This window comes from Callorhinchus milii, unplaced genomic scaffold (assembly GCF_018977255.1).
Source record: "Callorhinchus milii isolate IMCB2004 unplaced genomic scaffold, IMCB_Cmil_1.0 Scaffold6, whole genome shotgun sequence".
NCBI classification, from domain to species: domain Eukaryota; kingdom Metazoa; phylum Chordata; class Chondrichthyes; order Chimaeriformes; family Callorhinchidae; genus Callorhinchus; species Callorhinchus milii.
In genome coordinates, this window is record NW_024704747.1 from 3,245,514 (window position 1) to 3,270,529 (window position 25,016).

The following is a 25,016-nucleotide window of genomic DNA, read 5'->3' on the forward strand; positions in this document are numbered from 1 at the left end:
AAAGAAACACACAACAACCACTAAATGACTTGTATATAGCCACTTTTCACAACAAGAGGATGTCTCACACCTGAGCTAAATGGGACAAGTCAATATCCACAGCTGTTGTGATCACTGCTATGTTCTGCAGATCAACAGTGACATCTGGCAAAAGACTCTTAAGCAAGGCAGCCATTCGGATATCAGGTTAACTGGACTAGAAATCCCTCTTTTCAGTACCTTGTTCCTGTGGTGAATTGTGAGTGCGGGGCATGATGTTTGCCGTTGAGCTCCTGTTACTGATTTCATCCTGGATTGCTTCTGTCACTTCACCTTCCGCCGCTCGTAGCAATCGATGCCACTTCTCTGGCACGCTTCACAGGTCTGCCTTCCCGAACCAGTTCCATTACCCTCTTAGCTCCGTCTAGTTCTGTTTTAACCTGTTTCAGGGAAGCAGAAAGGGTCAATTCTTTCAAATGCAAATTAGATAGATTTCCTTAAGGAAACAACATCTCGGGATACAGTACATAGTTTGGGACATGACATGTCGTGCGACTGCCAGGTCGGTGGAATCTGAACTGGATGGACCTTGGTCTAGCAATTCTTATGTTGTTATATGTTCTTTTCTCTCTCACACTCCAAGGTGTGTATTTGTACAATTGAGCGGTGTTAGAAATCCAGATTTTCGCAAGTGCTTCTTTCTTACATTAAATTTCGATGGCAGTTCGCACACAGAAATAGAATTTAGGGAAAGGTGCATCCTCTCTTGAATTCACAATAATTTTAAGTTTTTTTTTAAGGAAAAACTAGAATAAAATCAGATTTCTGGAGCAGACCTCAAAGGGTGACTTATTCAACTGAACCTGTTACCGAGGGGTTTGAACAAACCATTCTCTCTGTTCGCACCCTCCCTTCTTTCATACTGATTATTCTTCCTTTCTCCTCTCCCCTCGTTTCTTTTTTTTTTTGGATCGGAAATAATTTGCGCTTCTCGATTCATCCAGACTGGCTCTTTTATTTTTTTTCTCTCTCTCTCTGCCCGTCGATTTGTGACACTTTACCTGTAACCTTGAAAAGGTTTTGTTCTATTCCGAAGCTCTTGAGTTTCAAAGCTCTTTATTTCCCTAAAGTCGTGCAGTGATGAGCAAGTTCGCAAATGCAATTTGAACATTCTCAGCAAGTACAGCCAGTCTGTCTTGAAAGCCGCCTGAGTCTATCGCTGCTGCGGAGGAACTAAAAATAGTCTGGAACGTGACTTGCACAACTTCCAAATGGATCAAAGCAAGCTGTCAGCCTGGTGAAGGCGTCAGAAAGTGCTGGGTTCGAGCCCCCTCTTTGAGACTTTGAACTTACATAATAATGATGGTAATAATCCTTGCCTTTGATATAGCTCCTTATCACGCCGTTGAGACAAAACGACAACAAATTGCATTTATATAGCGCCTTTCAGGTCAGGAAGACGTCCCAAGGCGCTTCACAGAATATACTGTAACGTTAATTGACCATATATTCTGTGCCCATACACAGTCTATGTGTGTGTGTATATATATTTAGATATAATACACATAGACTATATATGGGCGCAGAATATATGGTCAATTAACTTTACAGTATATTCTGTATATATACATAGTCCACAGGTTGACGCTCCAGTGCAGTGCTGGAGGTGGGAACTGCATTGTCGAAGGTGTCGTCCTTTGGATGAGACGTTAAACCGTTCACCTGTTCAGATGGGCTTCGACGACGACAACACATTGCATTGTATAGCGCTTTTCACATCGGGAGGACATCCCGAGGCACTTTAACGATGCTATGGCACTACTTGAAAAGAAAAGGGAATATCTCCAGATTGTCCTCCCCGTGATTCCTCCAACTACAATTGGTGATTTGTTTCATGGCAGATTCGGGGACATTGCTGTGCGCAGAATGGCTGCCATATTCGCCTGGAAAACACAAGCTCACTCCGCTTTACAGTAAACCCCGCGAAGAGCTTCTAGACATCCCCTCGATCGATGTGAAAGGCACGGTAACAAATGAAAGGATTAATAAATAATGGATTGTCAACTTCAAATGCGTCACTTCCATAGTTTGCAAATTTTTCGCAAATGACTTTTTGTCGCGGCAGAAATAGCTATTCCTCTCGCATTTAAATTGTATATTAATACTAATGAGCATGCAAACTTTAAACTGCCACAGCAGCAAGTCCGTCAGGAAGAAATTCATTTCAAAGCAACTCGGAACACTCTTAAGAAAGTGTCCTACGAAGGAAGCAACAATGAAGATGTTGAGTTCATTACATAACTCTGCAGCAGTTCAGTGTTTTTCCGTTTAAAAAAAAAAAAGAATTTGGTGGCTCAATCCACGACTGTTTGCGGGGACGCTGCTGTGTGGAATTGGCTGCCGCGTCTCACCCGCAGAGAACACAGTCACTCCACTTTACAGTGCATTCTGTGAAGCGTTTTGAGACGTCTCAACGACATGATAAGGCGCTATATCAACAAGGATTATTATTGTTATTACTGTTACTCACTGTCGGTAATATAATCATATGAATTGTGCGATTTGTCATTGTAACTCTTTTCTCCCCCCTTTAGTTCTCATCTGTCCTGTCCAGTGCTTCCCCCCAAGTAAAACTGGTCATTCATACCATGGCTGTTTGTGGGACGTTGCTATGTGCACGTTGGCTGGTGTGTTTGGCCGCAAAACATACACAGTCACACCACTTTGCAGTGTATCCCGTTGGAACACCTGGGACCACGTGAAATACCACAAATAATAATAATAATCCTTGCATTTTATTTGAAAGATGGGAGGGAGAGGGAACAAGTTGGAGGGAATCCGGGACACAGCACCGGGAAGGGGAGGTAGAGTGACTGAAAGCCTGCCCGCCAACGGAGGGACTGATAGAGCGTGGGACAATGTTGAGAGAACCCAAAACAGGGAGAATAGTTGATCCAGGAGCTATAAAAAGACCTTCCTCCTTACACGGATTCCAAGGTGCCCCTTACTAGGTCTGTAGTTGACATGGGAAAAGGATTTAGGTCGTCCATTACTGATGAAACGTCACATTCTATAAAAAGAATTCCCTGCCCTGTTCGTACGTGGTACTGTGAGACTGCACCGAGAACATGAGATACAGAGATAAGGAGAGAGGCGATTGTTTAGCCTGGGTTATATAACTGCTCAGGAGAATGGCGATGGGGACTCTCACTCTGGTGTAAAATCACCTTGCAACTCCCATTTGTATAGCGCCTTTCACCCGGGAGAGTGTCTCGGACCGCTTAGCAGTGGCGGAGCCCGACACCGAGCCTGGGGGGGAGACAGGATGTGGCTGTAAGCACGGGCGAAGAGGAAGGTCTTCAGTCATGATCTAAAAGTGGGGAAGGAGGGGGCAAGGTTGAAGGATTGGGGGGAGAGAGTTCCAAAGCTGTCGTCTGCCAAGAGGGGTCTGAGTGAATTGGTTGAATAGCCTTTACACATTCCATCCTTCCTTTACGCTGTGTGTCTACGCTGCCTTTAAGTCGCCAACCACGATAGTCACTGTAGTGCGAAAAGAGATTTTTTTTGCTGGTGTGGGACAGAGATTGAGATGTTGGTGGGATGTCCTGCCAAGTAAGAAGGCAGAAGCAGGGTCCCTTGTGGGTTTCAAGTGGGAAGTGGACAGGTATGTGTGAGATAAAGGCTTGAAGGGGAATGGGGATAAGGTGGGATAGTGCGATTGAGTAGTCATCTTGCTCTGAAAGCCTTTTGTGCTGTAATCTCCTATGTCATGTCCTATGTTTATAAGGGATGTAATTTCCTATCAAAGGAAATTATAATAATATTTTGAGATACAGTCAGTATATGTGTGATTTGAGACACGGGAAGTGTTGTATGGCTTGGGAGAACTAGGAAACTTTGCATCCAAGGTTCCCAAAGCTTTCCACTGTATGTATTTATCACTGTACTCGATGGTGGATTCGATCTCGATGGACATTGGTCTTTTTTCATCTATTAATTTGCATGTTCCTACATGCATGTTGTGTTTCCTGGCTGTGTGGTTCATTGGCACACGTACGTGCAGCTGTTTTACACCCTTGTACCCCTGGAAAAGAGTTCCTGATACCAGCTATTTATTTAGCAACAGGTCAAACCTTATCTGTGACAGCCAGCCGGCTTATGATTTCCTTGGAATCAAACAGGTTTGATGTTCTCCAGGGCAGCGCTGCCGCGATGTTTATAAAGGAAACAGATAGATACTTGGGAAGTAAGAGAAGAGAGAACAACAACAATTCGTATTTATGCAGCGCCCTTCACGTGAGGAAGCATCTCGGAGCCCTCAAATACAGGGGTTATGAGGGAAAAAGCAAGGAAATGGGATTCAAAGATCTGCCGTGAACCAGTAAGAACATGTTAACGGTTGGCCAGCCTGCCGTGCCCAGCAATGGGGCTTGGAGACGAGCAAGCAATAGAGAACTTGATTTAGGGACAGTGACGGCTTTCCGCAGGTGTCAGCCACCCCCGACTGTCCCAAATCAATGGTAACAAAACATGTTTCACTTTCCGCTGCCATCCTGTGGTCCCCTTAGGATATTTCAGGAGAACTCACTGGGGGAGCTCACTGTATTTTGGTAATGATGATATTAATCCTCGCATTCGATTCGACGCCTTATCACGTCTTCGAAACGTCTCAAAGCGCTCCACAGGATACGCTGCAAAGTGAACTGACTGTGTATTTTGTGGGCGAAACGCGGCAGCCGACTGCGCACAGCAGCGTCCCCGCAAACAGCCGTGGATAAAGCGCCTTGTCACGTCGTTGAGACGTCTCAAAGAGCTTCACGGGATATACTGTAAAGTGTGCCTTACCCAACTCACCTAACTTTAAATCCCACCTCAAGACCTCCTTCTTCGAGACTAATTTGCTTAGCAAAACACGCGCATCAGGATCCCAGAGCATTTTTGCAAAACAAATCACTTAAGCCAACGTAACTCAGTTACTCGTGATGTACTGATGGGCTGAGCAGCCTCATATTGCTCAGTGTTCAGCTCTGTTATTTCTCTTATGTGTTGCACGGGGGAAAATATAACCTCCTGTGGTGTAATTTGCAGAGTTCACATAATCATGATTGAAACTCCGGAGAGCTCTTCACAGGGAATTACTGTTAAGTGGCTGTGATTGGGTATTTGCATGCCAAATGTGCATGCGGTGTGCACACAGCACGTTCCCGCAAACACAGTTGAAGCAAATGTACCGCGTGACGAGTAACTGGGGGTCTGTCGCCAAGGCTGAGCACTGGGAGAAACTCGCTTCTCTTTTGGAGACAGCCCTCTGTGGGGTCTCGGTACCTAAGCCAGGCTGGTCCTCAATATTCCTGACGGCAGCACAGCCCAGCCCCGGCTCATCGACAGGCCCTGGAAGGGCTGACCAGTCACCGGAGGGGCTGGGAGTTATCCCACTCCGCTCCTGTTAACCCCGCAAGCCAAAGCCTTAATGGGGTAGAGGGTCCTAGCGGGTCAAGCAGCAGGAAAGCTTGCCAGACAGCGCTAGCAACCGCAAGCTATGTGCCGTTTTAGCCGGTTAGGCTTCAGCAGTTACCTCAACACAGACTTACCACATTGTCAGGTCGCCTCAAAGCGCTTCACAGGATATACTGTAAAGTGGAGTGACTGTGTAGCTTGGGGCAGCCAGTTTGCGCTTAGCAGTGTGGCTATTATTTTGCAGCTATTATCACCAGATTTCATCATAAAATTACACCGTCAATTCACTTTACAGTGTATTGTGTGAAGCACCTTGAGACGTCGCAATGATTTGGTAAGGTGCTGCGTCAAATGCAATGATTATTATTATTATTATTATTATTATTATTATCATATTTCTCCCCCTTTCCCAACCATTTGGGGGGGGGGGGGTGGGGGTGTATGGGGGTGGACGAGAGAGCTGGGGATTATTTATTGACTCCCAACATTAGACTTTTAATATGTGATATATTTCTTCAGCAGAGAAAAAAACCCACAGGGCAGGAACGCAGAGCTGAGAATCAAGTGTAATTTCCTTTTGGGTGACTCACGGTGTACGAATAGGATAGGATTTAGCTCTCGCGCTCTCACTCTCTCTCTCTCTCTCTCTCATACTCACTCTCACTCTTCTGCCCCCTCACCACCCTTCCCCTTACCTCGCGCGATCTCTCTCTCTCTCTCTCTCTCTCGCTTGCTCCCTTCCTCCCTCCCTTCTCCTCCTGAACCATTCCGGTCCAGCCAATGAAGGGGGAGGCAATGATTTCTTGCTGGTGCTGCATGGAGAGCTGTGCGGAGATTCAGAGAGGAGCTGTCTCTAGGCACCCAGTTGCTTAGGGCAGGGGATGTGTACAGCAAACGCAGTCTGAGCTGTCACAAAGTGGATGGATTCGTGGTTTCAGCACCGCTAAAACCCCTCGCTTCAAGATATCGGCCTGCCATCAGCTCCCCCTGATCTAATGATCTATTTTAAGATGTCTGGAGTCGGAACTTTATTCACCAAAGAATTGTCTGGCGATGGATTACAAGCGCCAATCTTTCAGGTAAACACGTGTGGCGTCGGACCACTTTCTGTGGGCAAAAAGGCACACGAATAAAATTTAACGCAAAGGTTGTGTTTTGTGTTGTGTTGCTTTAATGGTAAAAGCACTAATGACGTTCTAATAATAGTAATAATAATACAGGATTACAAAACCATCATCTTATTCATTTATTCATCAGCGTTAGTCATTATTATTAACGGGTTTTATTTATCATTACCGATATTAATGCTTATTATTTTAATAATAACGTGCACTTGGATTATTTTGTCTTTAGTTTGTGCAGCTGCGGTCTTAAACGGAGTAATATTGAAATGAGCAACAATTAATTCGTCCGAAGAAAAACTTAAGGGGGGACGGATTTTATTTGAAATCGTATTCCACTCCCCCACCCCCGTCTCTTCTTATCCATCTGGGACACTCTCCCTAAATCCCTCCGCCTTGCCCCCTCTCTCCCCTTTCTCAAGTCCCGCCAGAAAAACCTTCCTCTTCGACCGTGATTACGGCCACTCCCCCGACCCCCACACCTCTCCCCACCCCGGCTCGGAATCAGGCTCCGCCACTGTGAAGTGCTCTGAGACGCTACCCTGGGTTGAGGGCGCAATATAAGTGCAAGTTGTTGTTTTCCCAGCTCCTTGTTTTGCAAAGTGTTTGCAGTTTAAAATTTTGTAAAGTGTCTTCCACCAATACCCCCTCCTCTCCCCTCTCAAGTACATCAAACGAGCCGCGAGAAATTACAACTACTTTTCTTCCGAAATCTTGTAGCGAAAACAAAGTTTTATTGCAGTCGAACTTTGTAGTTGATGGCGAGGAGTTTGGATTTGAACTAAATTCACCTAAAACTTTCTTGGAGGTGATTTTTTTTCCATCATCAGTTCTTGAACACGACCTCCGTCATGAACCTGCAATAAGTAAGGTGAAATAATTATTATAATAATAATAAGCCTTGCATTTGATATGGCGCCGTATCGCTTTGTCGAGACGCGTCTCAAAGCGCTTCACAGGATATTCCATAAAGTGAAGTGACTGTGTGAGCGAAACCCGGCAGCCAGTTGCGTGCAATAGAGTCCCACAAACAAACATGGAGTGAGCGACCCATCTTATTTGGGGGATTTGTTGGGCATCATACCTGGTAGTCATTGTTAAGAATAATCTGGACTGAGATTTTTTTTTGAGGTTGAACAATTGCGATCTTAAATTGAGTTAATATTGGAACGAGCGACAGTGAATGAGTCCGAAAGAAAAGTTCATGGGATCTAAGTCTGTTTCTTCTCTTTTTCTCTCTCTGTCTCTCTGTGTCTCTGCCTCTCTGTCTCTCTCTGCGTGTGGGTAGCTCACCAGGGTGCACAGAAGGAGAAGCAGATTAAAGCGTTCTGACGGGAGCACTTCCTCCGAGACGACCTCCACCAGTTTCATCCTCCGACAGGTAAGCAAAGGGCGGCTTCTCACAAAACCTGCCCTTCGCCGGCACGGCTCGGCATACGGATCGACATCAAGTGCCTCGTTAAATGCTCATCGCATGGAACCCTTTTTGGGCTCTAATTAAATACCTTTCTTTTTCTGTCAACCGGCATTTAACTTTTTTTTTTCGTTCAGAGGCACTTTTTTTTGCTCGTGGCACAATTTTTGACATATATTTTTATATATAATGTATATTTTTAGATTTGAACGACTTCTTCCCCACCAACCCCCACCCCACACACTTCACTGCCAACGACTTTCATTACTGTAGAGAGAAGCTCATTATTGTAATATAAATTGGGTTTAATTAGCATAATCCATTAATGTCAGCTCCCTAATGGCTTAAGGACCTGCGTTTTTGATGTGGGTGGGTGGGGGGGGAGAAAGGAGAGGAGAGAGTGAGAGAGAAAATCTGATTTAATTCCCAACGGTTGTTTTCAAAGCCTGAATAATCGTTGCATTTAACATAGCGCCTTATCAAATAGGCTGAAGATCATCCAGAAATCTACAGCTCGTGCCCTCTCCCGCATCAGGCTCCGCGACCTTATCAACCCCATCCTTCCCCGACCTCACTGGCTTCCCATCACACAGAGAGGATACAGGGAGTCAACCTTCAAAGCCCTCCATGGCCTTGCTCCCCTCTACACCTGCGACCTCCTAACCCCCTACCAACCTGCCCGTTCCCTCTGCTCAGCCTGCTTCACGTCCCCCGCCTCGCCTGCCCCACCATTGGTGGGTGGTCCTTCAGCCCACTCTACCCCAACCCTCCCTGATCCCAACCCTCAGCAACACACCGATCATCCAGCGCCTTGGGAACGTTCTTCCAACTTGAAAGGCGCTATACAAATGTAATTTTGCTGTTGGTGTTAGTGTTATCACGTTGTTGTGAGATCTCAAAGCGCTTTCACAGAATATACTCCCAAGCGAATTGACTGTATAGTTTGTGGGCGAAACGCGGCAGCCAATTGCTCACAGCAGCGTCCCCACAAACAGTCGTGGACTGAGTGAGCAAATCATTACTTATTCCATGCTTTTTTTTAAGGGATTATTACCCCCAGAAAGTGATCTGCCAATCGACTAACAACCGGGTTCCTACTTATTGCCGGGTAAACAGAAGCGTGTGGAGTAAGGAAACTTGCCTAAGGTTTTGTGCTGTCCAGGAATCAAACCCAGGTCTCTCGTTTGCGAGGCGTGCGCTCTAACCTAAACGCTACGGCGGCACAAAAATAATTTTAAAATGAAAGTCCACGTAAAGTGACTTGATCCCAGTTAACTTCCCATTTATTGTAGGCCAGTTATTTATTTTTTTAAAAAAAATACGGACGTTTTTTTAAACGGAAATTATTTATATTTTATAATAACGTTTTAATTTTCCTTACTGTAGGAGGGTTAATCCTTGCATCCGATACAGAGCAGTCGAGACGTCTGGAAGCGCTTCGCAGGATTTACTGTGAAGCGTAGTGACTGTGTAAGCAAGTGTGCACACGGCGGCTGATTTGCGCAAACAGCTGTGACGCAAATGACCCATTTTATTTGGGGGAATTGTTGCCTGGGCCGGGGAGGGAGAAATTCCCTTCTCTTTCTGAATAGTTTGGTGGGATCCACCTCTGCCAATGCCCTCTTCCCCCACCCACCACCACCCGCCCCCCACCCCAGCCAAAGATACACAATCCCTTGTGGGGTGGGGCGGTGGGGGGGAGGAAATCATCTGAATACAATATATGGAGACCTGCGGCATATTGGTTGAAGCACTCGCCTCACAAGCGAGTGGACCTGGGTTCGATTCGCAGTTAAACTTTAGGCAAGTTTCCTTACTCCACACGCCTTTGTTTACTTAGCAGTAAGTAGGAACCCGGCTGTCAATCGATGGGCGGGTTGCTTTTCCGTGGTTAATAATTGCTTTAAAACGTATGCATAATAATAATTTGGTCACTCCATCCGCGATTGTTTGTGGGACACCGCTGTGCGCTATTGGCTTCCATATTTCGTCCAACAAAATATACAGTCAATTCAATTTTACAGTATATTCTGCAAAGCACTTTGAGACGTCTCGGAGTTGTGATACGACTCTATATCAAATGGAAGGATTATTTTCATGTATTATTATGATGAGAGGGTCGTTCATTTTTCCAGCGAGAACCATAGAATCATAGAAATTTAATAATGATAATAATAATCCTTGCATTTGATATAGCACTTTATCATGTCACAGCACAAAGAAGGCTATTTGCCCCATCGTGTCAGTGCTGGCTCTTTGAAAGAGCAATCTTTTCAGTTCTATTGACCTGTCTTTCTCCCCAGTAACCCACAGGTGACTTCTTTTTATAATTCTTTCCAGTTCCCCATTGGAAGCTAATATGGTTCCTCCCTCAACCATCACACCTGTCAGGGCATTCTACATCCTACCAATTCTTTGTGTGTGTGTGTAAGAAATCCTCCCACTCAGCTCCTGTTAACCCTGCAAGCCAAAGCCCTGATGGGTAGGGTGGTCCCAGCTGGACAAGCAGCGGGAAAGCTCGGCAGATAGTGATATCAATGGCAAGCTCTGCGGTTTGAGCTGGTTGGACTCCCAGCAGTTACCCCAACCCACGCTAAAGCCTTGGCTCTTGCCAACATGCACCTAATACTTGCTGGAATTAGGTAAGATAAGGTTTGAGTCCCTCCAGGGATGAGAGTGCGCATTCCTTTCCAGCAATCTATCTCTGAAATTTCCACGTGTGGGTGGGTTGCATGGAATTCTCAGCTTGGTTTGGATAGTCTTAAGCGCGGTGATGGGTTTCCGCGGGTGTCAGACACCCCGCTGACCAAGAAAACGGTGTGTGTGTATGTGAAAAAAAAATCTCCTCCTCATCTGCAGCCTTTGCTCCTTTGCTAATGATCTTAAATTGGTACCATCCAGTTACTGACTCACCGACCGGTAATATAACGCGCACCTCAACCATAATTGTAAAAGAAGTCAATCATACTTATGCGTCTACAGGGTGAAATTTAGTGGCGTTACATAAAAGATTCAATCATCACATTGAGTCGGTTATGAAATCATCTATTTTCAGCTGTTGCCATGAAGGTAACCAACTCCCCTCCATCTTTCTCCCTCCAACTTCACCAGAATGAAGGCGTCAAGGGTTAAATTACGAGGACAGGTGGCACAAAAGTGGCCCGTTTTACCTTGCACTTGAATTCGGGAATCAAATCCGGGTCCTTTCGCTTGCGAGGTGAGCGGTAGCCACTACGCTTCAGGACTCCACTGGCTCCCCATCAACGAATGGATCGATTTCAAGATCCTCACACTCGTGTTCAAATCCCTTCACTCCCTGGCACCTCCCTACCTCCCCGACCTCCTCACTCCCCAGTCCACTGCCCGGCGCCTCCGCTCGACTGGCACCGGCCTCCTGCTCGTCCCTCGTGCCTTCCGCTCCACCATCGGAGGTGGCGCTTTCCGCCACTGCGCCCTGAAACTCTGGAACACTCTCCCTCAATCCCTCCGCCTTGTCCCCTCTCTCCCCTCTTTCAAGATCCGCCTGAAAACTTTCATCTTCGACCGGGCTTACGGCTACATCCCCACTCTCCCCGGCTCAGAGTCAGGCTCCGCCACTATTAAGCGCTCTAAGACGCTACCCTTTGAGACGCTATATAAGTGCAAGTTGCTGTTGCTGCTGTGTCGATGGCATTCAAAACTATTGCAATTTTCCCAAAAAGAATTTCACTAATTAATCGATGACGCTGAATCTTCCTTGACTTTGGGGGAAAATTAAAACAAATATAAATCACACGAACACCAATTTACTTCTTTACCTATTTTTAAATAAATGAGAAACCGGTCTAAATATATTACGTCTAAATATACTCCGCTATCTGTGGGCTGTCTAAGCATCTGTGGCCTCTACTTCTCAGTTGCGTCAGCTGGGATCTCGCCGTGTGCTGTCAGCCAGAGATACAGAACATGTAAATGATTGTTTTAATTCCTTTTGAGAGTGCCTTCGGGTCTGTGGGCAGTTCCTCTCTCTGGGAGCACTTTCGGGTCACGCACACTTGTCAAAGGGGACTACATTAATGCTTACATTCCGGTATTAAAACTGCTCGAAACCTCTGGAATCATTTTATTGCTCTCTTAACCCTAACCCCTAAAAGGAAAATATCAGGACCTTTAAAATGTGTTAGACTGAGGACTTTCTTTCCTTTGTATGTGATCTTCCTTATTCTCTCTCTCCCCACCTTTTTTTTTTTCACTTTTCTGTGTTTGAAGAGCTAAATGGATTCCTTCCATGTTCAATGATTCTATTTTATTATATATTATATTATCACATATCCACCCCTGTCAAGTGCTCTGGGACGCTACCTTGCTTGAGGGGCGTTATATATAACTGCAAGTTGTTGTTGTTATTCTATATAATAATCCTTGCATTTGATACAGCGCCTCATCACCTCATTGAGACGTCTCAAAGCGCATCACAGGATATACTGTAAACCGGACTGACTGCGTATTTTGTGGACAAATGCGGCAGCCAATTGCGCACGGCAGTATGCCACAAACTGTCATGGATGTATTTTGAGAGAGGGATTATTACCCCCTGGGAAACGATCCACCAATCGACTGACAACCCGATTAATCGAGTGGTGGATCATTTTCTGGGGCGTAATAATCCTTCCTCAGCCCCCTAAAAAAATCCACGGCTGTTTGTAGGACACTGCTGTGCGCAATTGGCTGCCGCGTTTCGCCCACAAAATAGGAAATCCACCAAGTCGCTCGTGTGCTTGAACATGGTGCTTGTTTTGAGCTTGTGCTCCTGGTTGATCAGTTGTTCTGTTCTTTGCTTCCCGCATTCCCTTCCGCTCCTTCCGACCTGACCTGCCTCGATCTCTGGTTTCCACTGAGTGGCGTAACTGAGCAAAGCTTCTCTCGTGTGTGCTCGGTCCCAGTTTTTCAAGGCAGATTTCTGAAGATGATTTAAGCTGATTTATATGCCAGAGCAATTGTCGATCTTCGCTGGATGCTTTACGGTTCCTAATCGCGTAATGGCTTGAATATAATACGAAGAGCGCATGGCGGAACAAGTTAGCGGGATACCATTTTGTGTCTCCGTGAAGCACGGTTACTAACAACAAGTTATACAGAAGATACAAGGTGCGATCCATTCAGTCGCCTTGTAAATTCATGGAATCTGGGTGCACCGAGGTTTTATTCCCACCATTTGTTAGGTTGCGGAACATCGTGAAAGAAAATATATGACGTAAAGAAATGAAATAAACACTTGAGAATGAAGATCTGAAAGGATAATAATAATGATAATAATCCTTGCATTTGATATAGCGCTTTGCACGTCTTCTAAACGTCTCAAAGCGCTTCACAGAATAGACTGTGAAGTGAATTGACTGTACATTTGTGCTGTGTCCCACAAAGAGTCGTGGATTGAATTGACCAATTTATTATTGTTTTTTTTCTTGAGGGATTATTATCAGGTGCGTGGAGTAAGGAAACCTGCCCAAGGTTTCGACCTGAGGGGAAAGAGCAGGGAAGTGGGCTTAGAGTAAATCGTTCCAGTGGGCATGATGGGCCAACTAGTTTCCTGTACAGATGTTACTCACAACGTTGTATTCAAATGCCTGTCGACATAGTTAAATACGAGGATTGTGAGGCCAAAAGACAGAGGGCGACAGCTATGGAATTAGAGGAGGCAACCACAATCTTAAAAAGAGAGCTCAGCAGGGTACGCAACCAAGCTGATTACAGGCAAATAGAGTTCGACTGAAATACATTCAGCTACCCCATGTACAAAGTAAAAATAGGAGGCTCGGCAGAGACAGAAATTTGCTGCGAGGAGAGCGAGTTGAAAGAGACCTAGGAATATAAATTGGCTGATGATTTATTATGCAGCAATCAACTAGTCAAATAGGATGTTGGGCTGCATTGCACATTACCAATTCAATTGTGGAGAGACGAGAGAATCTGGAATTGTTCTCCTTAGAGCAGAGAACGTTAAAGGGAGATTTAATAGAGGTGTTTGCAATGTGAGGGCTTTTTGATAGAGTAAATAAGGAGAGACTGTTCGCTGGTGGGTGGGTGGGTGGGTAGCCAGAGGACACAGGTTCCCCAGATAATTGGCAAAAGAACCAGAGGCGAGATGAGGAGAATTTTTTTTACGCACAGCGAGTTGTTACGATCTGGAATGCGCTGCCTAAAAGTGGCGGTGGAAGCAGATTCAATGGTAACTTTCAAAAGGAAACTGAAAAGAAAAAAATGGCAAAATTGAGGAAACAGCAGGGGCGAGTGGGACGAGTTGGTAGCTCTTTCAAAGAGCCGGAACAGGCGCAATGGGCCGAATGGCCTCCTTCTGCTGCTGTAAGGTTCTATGATTCGAGGAGTTCAGATCCTCGGCAGTCATGTTCATTGCTTGGTCACGCTGGAGTTCTGCTTACGGTCAAGCTAACATAAGCCCAGGCATTAGAGACGGTAATAGAGAGCAACAAAGCCTGATCTCAGGTATTAGAAGTAAGAGTATGGGGAAAGGCTGGATAAGCCAAGGCTCACGGAGAAGCCTCAAAAGGAACTGTTAGTAATCTAGGATGGGGGAAGACAATTCCAAACAATGATTTCAGCTACGCCAAGGCAGCAGGGCAGAGGGAGCACATTTTTATCGTTCTCTAGAGCAATTTACAGACATACATCCAGAAGTAATAATCATAATAATCCTTGCATTTGATATTGTGCCTTATAATGATGATAGTAATAACGATCCTTGCATTTGATTTTGCGCCGTTCACATTTTTGAGACGTCTCAAAGAGCTTCACAGAATATACTGTATAGTGAATTGTCTGTGTATTGTGTGGCCGAAACGTGGCAGCCAATTGCGCACAGCAGTGTCCCCGCAAACAATATTGGATGGAGTGACCAAAGTATGATATTATTATTATTGGAGGGATTATTACCCCCTGGAAAAGTAATCCGCCAGTCGACTAACAACCGGGTTCCTACTCGCTGCTGGGTAGACAGAGGTGTGTGGAGTAAGCTGAAGTATTTCTTCATACAAAGGTGAGGGTGAGGTGTGGGATTCCCTCGGCCCGAGAGGTGGTGCACAGGAGAACAATGAAGATGAATATCTTTTTTGTTGGAGAAATTGGATAAGTCTTTGAGCAATGATTAGGCTTGAATTGAGATGTCTCTGGGGGGGGGGACCTTTGCAGAGTTGTATAAAAATTAAAATGGGATTGAAAAAGTAAACGCAGAATACTTTGGATGTGCCGAGAGAGCAGAACAATAACAAGAGAACAAGAGAGCACAGGTTTAAGGCTGCAAAGAGCAATATCACGAAAGACACCAGAAGTAATTTTTTTACCCAGAGGGTATTTAATGACTGGAACACGGTTACCAGGAAGGGTGGTTAAGGCCGGTATTCTGTGACTGGAGGACTGGAGGAAAGGGTATTCCTGATGAATGAGATCCGATCCTCCCTTGTAGTTCCCTATTATATCTTTTCACATTGCTTAATTTAATAATAATAATCCTTGCATTTGATACAGCGCCTTATCATGTTTTTGAGACACCTCAAAGCGCTCACGGAATATACTATAAAGCGAATTGGCTGTATATTTTGTGGGCGAAATGTGGCAGTCAATTGCGCACAGTGGCGTATATAATAATAATAATTATAACCTTGGATTCCTGTAGCTCAGCGGTTAGAGCGTGCATCTCGCAGTGAGAGGCCTGGGTTCAATTCCCGGCCAGGGCGAAATGTTGGGCAAGTTTCCTTACTCCATGACGCCTCTGTTTACCGAGCAGTAAGTAGAAACCTGGTTGTTACTCAATTGGTGGATCGGTTTTCCGGGGAATAATAATTCATTTGTAAAAATGTTTTTNCAAAACAAACGTGGTCACTCAATCCACGACTGTTTGCAGGGACGCTGCTGTGCGCGATCGGCTGCCGCATTTCACCCACAAACTATACAGTCAATTCACTGTACAGTATATTCTTTGAAGCGCTTTGAGACGTCTCGAAGATGTGATAAAGCGCTATATCAAATGCAAGGATTATTATTATTATTATTTGATATCGTGCCTTATCACATCGTTGAAACGTCTCAAAGTGCGTCACAGAATATATTTTAGAGTCGATTGACCGTGTGTTTTGTGGGCGAAACTTAAAACTTAAGCGTTTCAAAGAGACGCAGGTAATATTATTTTCGTGGCACGGAAAATATGGATTACGCTCGAGAAAAAGAAACCCCGTTTGCAACGTAGGCACGTTTCAATTGCCAATTTTCTTATTGAACTGCGTCAGAACGTATTGAAACTTACGTGGGGAGAACATCTGGACATTGGGGGGCGAAACTCGTTTTGCTGATGAGCGAAAGTTATTGGTCCTTCTCATGCTTTTTAGGTGTTGTTTTCCTCTCTGCGCCGTTGCCTCCAAAGGAGTGACTGCGAGAAAGTCGGCTGTGTTAATGGCTACCCTAAAATTAGCTCTTGCTGAGCTCTTATAACTGCGCTGGCCTGGTTTGGTTCCCTTAGCAACACGGGTCTTAACATCCACAGGAATAGAACATGAGAAATATGCTCGGGTTGGGAGTCAAGGAATCCTTACCGTGTAAATTGCTTTGATTCCATAACACTGGATATCGAAATGATGAATAACATAAAAATAATAATCATTTGTTTTTCTTTCGCTGAGCGACGGAAAAATCGCCTCCTTCTTTTTTGGGGGGGCTCCTTAAGTATTAAAACGCATTTCGCAAAACAGAGGCATCCTTCACCCACCAAAGGAGGTTTCAACTTTACCATTAAGCTCGGCGGACGCAATCTTTCTGCTCTGAATGTCGAGGCTGTTTACATTTACTGAGCCTGAGGCAGCTCATTATTAAGGCAGGATTGAGAGCTGTCCTTGGTTTTATCAATGCGATGATATTCGTGATTCTTCAGCACTGAGATTTAAAGCCAGTGAAGACGACAATAAGAACGACAATCCTAGCATTTGACATCGTGCCTTATTGCATCTTTGAGCTATCTTAAAGCACATTGCAGTATTTTACTGTGAAGTGCAGTGACTGCGTACTTGTAGGCAAACTTGGCAGCCAATGTGCCACAAGCAAATACAATACAAAATACAAAATTACATTTGCATAGCACCTTTCACGTCAGGAGGACGTCCCAAACAGCAATAGTAATATAACAATAATCCTTGCATTTCATACAGCGCCTTATCATGTTGTTGAGACGTTATAAGCACTTGACAGCATACTGTAAAGTGAATTGACTGTATATTTTATGGGCGAGATGAAATGAGTGTTTTTACTCGGGGAATTGTTGGTCAAGCTAAACCAGTTAGGAAGAAATATAGACCACATGGCCCATCTGGTCTGGTTGTGCTTAGGTCTGGATTAAATTATAGTCCGTGGATGTCCATAATCAATGTCGATAGATTTCTAATCTTTGAACTGAGCATTCAGTTGAAAAGGTTAAGTGAGAATGAAGATTTCACAGCACCGCACAATTCTAAAAGAACAAGGAGTTTGCTCCTGTTGTCATGGGCTACAGATAAATTGGTCATTGACTTCACGGTTGTTTGTAGGACTTTGCTATGTGCAAATTGAGCTCAAATCCTTTCATGCCCCGGCTCCTCTCTCACTCTCCAACCTGCTTCCCCCCAACCCACTACCCATTGCTCATCCAGTTAGAACCACCGTACACATTTGGGCTTTGGTTCTCAGGATTTAACAGGAGCCGAGTGGGAAGAATCATGGCTCTCAATTACAACCCTCCTGGCCAAACATCAACTTAAATCCTCGTCCTTAGAGAGAATTATTGGATTCTGCCTCAAGTATGGTTTGTGCCTGAGAATCGTACATTCCCATCACTAACTTTGTGTGCGCGGATCTGTTTGTTTGTTTGTTTGGTTATTTGTTTGTGTGTGTCTCTCTCTAAATCTTTCCTTTATTACTTTTCACGATCGCACGTCCCCACCCACGCACCGATGTGCTGTTCCCTTTGTGCTGCGATCCCAAAAGCGGTCACAAGGTAGAGCAGTTGCACTATGTTAATAGAAATGGAACGAGATCAGTCAGTGCCACCCGCTGAGGGCTTCTGCAAACTGCATAATGGTACATTTCCGAGCAACAGCTAGTGATTCCTTAAGACAAATTAGCCGGTTGTCAGCTAGATGGGGTTGGACGGGAGACACACACACTCACACTCACACACACACACACACACATACACTGTATGCGGATTGAACCAAAATCTAGGTTATTAGGATGCAGTTTTGAAATAGACGCAAAGCCTATTTCTGGAACTATCCGAATCCCCATCCATCTCGGAGTCCCTTCTCCTCGCCTCCTTTTAAGGTCTGCTCAAGACCTTCCTCATTGACCGCGCCTTTGGTCATCCTCCCATCCCCATCACTGCTTGACCACCACCACTCACCTCCTGAATCCAAAGCCCACTCACATGCAAACCCTTGACAGTCAAGCGCCTTGGGACGCCTTCCTGACGTGAAAGGCAACAACAACTTGGGATTTCCATAGCACCCTTTGTACGAAGAAGTGTCTCGGAGAAGGCTGAGGCAACCGCACAACAACAACAAAGTTACATTTATAGAGCGCCTTTCACATCGGGAGGACATCCCTTGTCTTGAGGCAGAAGGATAAGGGGATGTAGATTCAGGGCAATTTTAGAAACCGGCAAATATTTTGTCACACAGAAAGCGATCAAGAGCTCGAGTGGGTTACAATAACAACAGCAACTTGCATTCATATACATCCTTCAAGTAGGATACCATTTGGAGAACTTCACGAGGGTTAAGAGCAAATGATCTAAGAGATTTGGTACCAATTATGAAAGAGTTTGATGCTGTGCTGGGAAGATGGTAGGGTGGGTATTCTGGAAGGATGAGATCAATAGATTGAAAAGTCTTTGCCTCATCACTACCTCTCTTCGGATGTGCCTCATTCTGTGCACAGTTAATAAAATTACACGCAACAAAAAGACTCATTCTGGTCAAAGGGTCACTGCTGTCGCGCAACTGACTGCCGCGTTTCACCCACAAAATACACGGTCAATTCACTTTGCAGTACGGTATGTTCTGTGAAGCGTTTCGAGAGGTCTCAACGCCGTGATAAGGCGCTATATCAGATGCAAGGATTATTATTCTTATTGTTATTGCGCTGCAGGTTTTTTTGAGGGTAGTTTGGAGCTGTTCTGTGCAGCTAAACCCATTGCTTGACGGGCACTCTCCAGCAGTAAAAGAGTGGGCCGCTTGTCAGCCAGTGTGACTCATTTTCAAATGAATGTTATACCGCAGCTAGATAAACCATGTTAATAATGTTTTGATGCGTTCTACTCCTGCAGATTACAGGAAAGTACCGTGATAATGACTGAAGAAATTATCTCGTGCGCGTCGAGTAACAAAACAAAGCCAGAACCAAATTGTGCCTTCTGTTCTGTTGCACGGGCTGAGCTCTAAGCCATTCTTCCCTCCGCTCTTCATAATTCTATCACACAGGCTTTCTGACTCACCCCTGCCTCCATCCCTCGCCCCACTATTTTCCCCCGATTTACCCCAACTCCACCTAGGGGGTTCAACCAGCTGTGTAAAGTGCATTGATATATTCTCCCAATGTGAAAGGTGCTACATACATCATTGTATATTGTACGCTGTCCGTAACATTAACTATAATCGTTGCGTTTGATATAGAGCCTTATCACGTCGTTGAGACATCTCAAAACTCTTCACAGAATATATTGCAAAGGGGGATTGACTGTGTGTTTTGCGAGCGAAACGGATGAGGCGAACGGCCTTCTTCTGTCCTGCGAATGTTGTGATGGTGTAACGAATCTTCTTACTGCTACTTCAGTGGTTTTTATTAGCCAGCAATGTCTGACCCTCAAATCACTAACCAACAACAAGTTGCATTTACATAGCAGTATAATAAAGCTCTGCAGGATGCTATCCCGTGTGAAGGAGGCTATATAAATGCAAGTTGTTGTTGTTGCTGTAGCACAAATGAGCTAAGCTCAGTGCTTTCAGAGGCAGTATCTCCACTGTACTTCCACAGAAGGATTTTGCTTTTGTCACAGATGCTGGCGACGGGAGGAATGCACGGTTGGGTTCCTAGTTCCTAGTGCAGTACTTTTTCTAAATGGCTCGGGACCTGTGATCCTTAACGATCCAGCCACCATCAGTTTGGCTCAGTCGGTCGCGATGTTATCAGGACTTCTTTGAGAATTTCGCCCACAAAATGTACAGTCAATTCACTTTACAGTGTGTTCTGTGAAAAGCTTTGGGACGTCCTCCCGACGTGAAAAGCGCTATATCAAATGCAAGGATATTATTATTATTTACGGTACATTCTGTGAAGCGCTTGAGACGTGATGAGGCGCTATATCAAATGCAAGGGTTAATAAGGTACGTGGCTCACACAAACTGATTCTGCTGCAACAGCGTTCTGTCCAACGCCGTTCTTGACAGGTCTTTATGAACCAGCCCCCCCCGAGTCTCAAGCACCCCCAGTCACTCCACTTTTCAATAACAACAACATGGGTTTACACAGCGCCCCCTCGTGCAGGGTAGCTTCCCAGAGGGCTTAACGGTACTTTACAGGAAATCCCATGAAGGGACGTCCTCCCGACGGGAAAGAGGATTATTATTATTAAAACTTAGGAGCACAGGAATGGCAGTCTCACTGGTTTCCGAGGGCAGATGTCTCGGCAGGATACAGCCAAGCTCTGTTGCCCGATCGCTCTTCTTTTGTAGCGTTAGCGGCTCCTACGAGGCCGGTGTGCTTAGCTGAATAGTATTCTTGTGGCTGAGTGGTGCTTTATCTCAGTTCCCCTTTTCTCTTGAAGATAAATGGCTACAGCATTTCTTTATGTTCCTATGTGAGTTTGCTTCACTGCTTGACTTGCGGATGGAACCAAAGCACTCTCATGAGCAGGAACAATATGGTCATTTTTATTGATCTTCTACCACGTTGCAAATCTGCTCATTGATGCGCATCACCCTCTGGAGATTTGGTTTGGTGTGGAGTCCTGTTGCATACTCGCCTCGCAAGCGAGAGGACCCGGGTTCGATACCCGGCAGGGCGAGACTTTAGGCAAGTTTCCTTACTCCACCCGCCTCTGTTTACAGTAAAAGAATCGATTTGATTCGAGTGGATCAAATAATTAAAAGGAACTGATTTTGGAAGCTGTATTTTCTCAGTTCTTCAATGAATTTGGGAAATTTCCACAATTCTGTGCAGTCTTCAGTCCTGCTGCCGAGACCATCAATTTCCACCCGTTCTTAGCCAGTAAGTCTTAGCCAGTTTCATGTTAACATTGAAGGTTACGCAGAATTTGTGTGGTCCCTATAAATAATACTTCTTTGAGGTATTTGCTTTCATCTTTACATTTTTATTTCTTCGCACTGGGATCATTTGCTTGATTAAATGAGTCAGCTCACTCTCCTTCACCGTGGCTGCCTTTTGACACTTTGACCTATGATTCAAACAGACACAGACGGTTTTGCCTGTAATGAGCGTAAGGATTGTGCATCTGAGGACATTTCTCTTCTCCCTCCCCCTCATTTTTTATCCCCCCCCACCCTCCCCGCCCCCATCTCTCAATATGTTTGGTTTCTGTCATCCATTGTTTCTATTAAAGGGACATTAATAATAATAATAAAATGACATTTGATAATAATAATAATCCTTGCATTTGATATAACGCTTTTCACGTCTTCTCGACGTCTCAAAGTGCTTCACAGAATATACTGTAAAGTGAATTGACCGTGTATTTGTGGGCGAAACGTGGCAGCCAATTGCACACAGCAGTGTCCCACAAACAGTCGTGGACTGAAAATGACCAATTTATTACTGTTTTGTTTTTGGAGAGATTATTATGAGGCGTGCTTTATCACATTGTTGAGACGTGTCAACGTGCTTCACAGAATATACTGTAAAGTGATTTGACTGTATATTTTGTGGGCGAAACGCAGCAGCCAATTGCGCACAGCAGCGTCCCCACAAACAATAGTAGATTGAGTGAACAAAATTATTAGTATTTTTTAAAATTATTTATTTGAAGGGATTATTAGCTCCATCAAGCGATCCGTCAATTGACTAACACCTGGATTCCTACTTACTGCTGGATAAACAGAGGCGCGTGGATTAAAGAAACTTGCCTGGTGGGTCGCCCTGCGTGGGAATCGAACCTGAGTCCTCTCGCTTGGGAGGCGAGTGCGCTAAACCACTAAGCTATAAGACTCCATTGCTTCATTGAAGAGACATTGAAAATAATAATAATAATCCTTACATTTGATACAGAGTCTTTCACATCGAGAGGACGTCCCACAGCGGTTCATAGGATATGCTGTAAAGTGCAGTGATTGTGCGCATGAATATGGCAGCCAATTTTGTGCAAATTCAATGTCCCGCATCGTCAAAGAAGCCACTGACGTTCTCAAAGAAAATGGCGATATGGGGTTGAGAGTGTCCGAAGCTTCCCTTTTTTTTTAATATCTAAAAGTATGCAGAGGAATATGAGCTTCATGAGGAAGCTTCAGTATGGAAAAGCTCTCTGCTTAAACACCACCAAAATAGCACTGGTAAAGTAGAGTGAGGTGGATGCTCAGTTGCCAATAGCGACGGTTCAGTTTGTTTGCAACTCATTACCTTGAACATCAGGCTCCCTCGCTCGGCTCCCCTTATTATTTTTTGAATGGACAATATTAATGGCATTTCTCAAGATGTCCTTATCCGAGTGTTTGTGGTTGAGACAAGATGTTTGGAAACAGTAACAGATAGATTTCCCTCGAAGGAGTGCTGGTCCTCACATGTTTCCAGCGTTGATAAAATCCGTATTTACGTGTGAAAAAGAACTGGGACTCCGTGTGAATGGAAAGGATTATATATTATCTTAAAATGCCAGCGGTAGAGCTATTTCCCTGATTTTTTTTCCCAATCCCGTTTAAAATGTTCCACACCTCTACAAGTCCCCACTGAGATGTCTTCTCTCAAAAATGATGAGCCCCGACAACAATATTTATATAGCGCCCGTCATGCAGGGCAAAGTCCCAGAGCGCTTGATGGGACGGAGTCCGAGGTCCAATCGGTGGGAGGTGACCGTAGGCACGATCGAAGAGGAAGGTCTCCAGGCGCAACCCGAAGATGGGGAAGGAGTGGGGGGACGGCAAAGCCGAGGGATAGAGGAAGAGTGTTCCAGAGTTTTGGGACGTAGTGGCTGAAAGCGGGGCCACCGATGATGGAACGGAGGGCACGAGGGATAAGCAGGAGGCCGGAGCCAGTCGAGCGGTGGCAGTGGGCAGGGGGTTTGGAGGAATAAGCAGGTCGGAGAAGTAGGGAGATGCCAGGGCCAGATGAAGCATCAGAAAGCTAGCTGAGCACATGAGGGAGAGTTGAGTGCTGTGAGCATGTTGGACTTGACCATCTTCCCTTCTGTCAAATTATAGCCTGAATACATTCAGATTACGCCTAATTAGATAAACCGTGGATGCACATTATCTGTTGTTTTCATGGAGTTAAATCAATTACCATCCAGGATTTTTCTTGTTACCCCGGGTGGGTTCTCATTTGGCTATTGAGGAAACCGTTGTCTTGCTGTCAAATGAGAATCAATCAAATATGAAATTGGTGCATTTGTATGAGGATTTTCCAATGGTTTATAATGAGGTGAGCCGAGTAAGCGGAAATGAAATGAAATGCTATGGGTCACCTTCACACCTCCACCCCCTCCTTGCCCTCCACCTCCCTTGACTCCAGTCCCCAGCGCAGGTGCAAACACTTCACTCTCCAAAGCCTTACAAAGTCCTCCTGGTGCGAAAGTTGCTATGTAAACGCAATCTATTGTTGTTGTTGTTGCTTCCAACCTCCATCCTGCCTCGCACACGCTCAATAAAAACAAGAGGAAGGAGCAATATTTACCACAGTTTAAACAGTAATGATTTTTTATTTCAAGATGCATGAAATACTTGGTGCATTGACTGCACTTAAAATTGGACTCAATAACAACACAGTTCTATAGCACCTTCAGAACCAGAGGACACGACATACGATTGAAGGGGGAGTAAATTCAGAAGAAATCTGCGGAAACACTACTTCAGCGAGCAAGCAGTAAACGCATGAAACAAGTCCTTGGGAGACGGTGGAAGCAGAAAGTGTTCATTCTTTCAAGAATAAATTAGATAGATTTCTGTTAGGAAATGATATCTTGGGATAAAATATATAGTATGGGTCATGATAGGTATCTGATAGGTATCTGGGGAAGACGGGTTTGCACAGTTATGGGGAGAAAGCTGGTGAATGGGGTTAGTGAAAGTGACTTGCTCTGTCAAAGAGCCGGCACAGACTCAATGGGCCGAATGGCCTCCTTCTGTGCCATAACATTCTATGAATCTATGAAATGACATAAGAACATAAGAAATTCTAGATGATCAAAAGGCCATGGTCCATCTAGTCTGCGTTCCACCTTCCTGGTGGTCGCATGTACATAGGTCCCGAACTGTCTATGTACTATATCCCATCATGTTATTTCCTACAAGGAAACTATCCGTGTTTGAAGGAATCAACATTTCTTGCTTCAACCATCCTCCTCGGAAGCCTGTTCCACAGGCAAGCCACTGCCAGGTTGGTGGAAGGCGAACTGGGTGGACCTTGGTCTTCTTTGGCCCAGCAAATTCTTCTGTTCTTGTCTTTTTGATCATGAGCTAGAGAACTGTAATTGACCGATTGGAGTCCCTTGCTAATGCTGAGAAACATTCAACATAGACTTCTCAGAGGAAAATAGCAAAGGATTACCAGAATTATCTGCTGCATTAAATCAACCTTCTGTTTGATGGTGGAGGTATTTTTTCATCCGTGCCGTAGCACAATTTCTAGAGGAGAGACAAGGATTCAACACACTCATTAAAAAATAAATCCTGTATTTAGTCTCTTACTTATCAACCCTACTGTGGCACCTTCCCCGGATGCATAGAAAATATTGATTGGGAAGAATCCATCTTCCTTTTATAATCCTTGCATTTGATACAGTGCCTTTCATGTCAGGAGGATGTCTT

General features: G+C 44.8%; 1 protein-coding gene across 2 annotated transcripts in view; it reads left to right on the forward strand.

The window, feature by feature from the left end:
* Positions 1-6,228: 6,228 nt before the first annotated feature.
* cacnb4a (calcium channel, voltage-dependent, beta 4a subunit) overlaps positions 6,229-25,016 on the forward strand; it is a 79,596-nt gene continuing 60,808 nt past the window's right edge. For both annotated transcript variants that reach the window (XM_007896289.1, XM_007896290.2), the window contains exons 1-2: positions 6,229-6,515; positions 7,846-7,938. In XM_007896289.1, the coding sequence (XP_007894480.1) occupies positions 6,432-6,515; positions 7,846-7,938 (177 nt within the window). In that variant the 5' untranslated portion in view covers positions 6,229-6,431. The remainder of the gene's footprint in view (positions 6,516-7,845; positions 7,939-25,016) is intronic.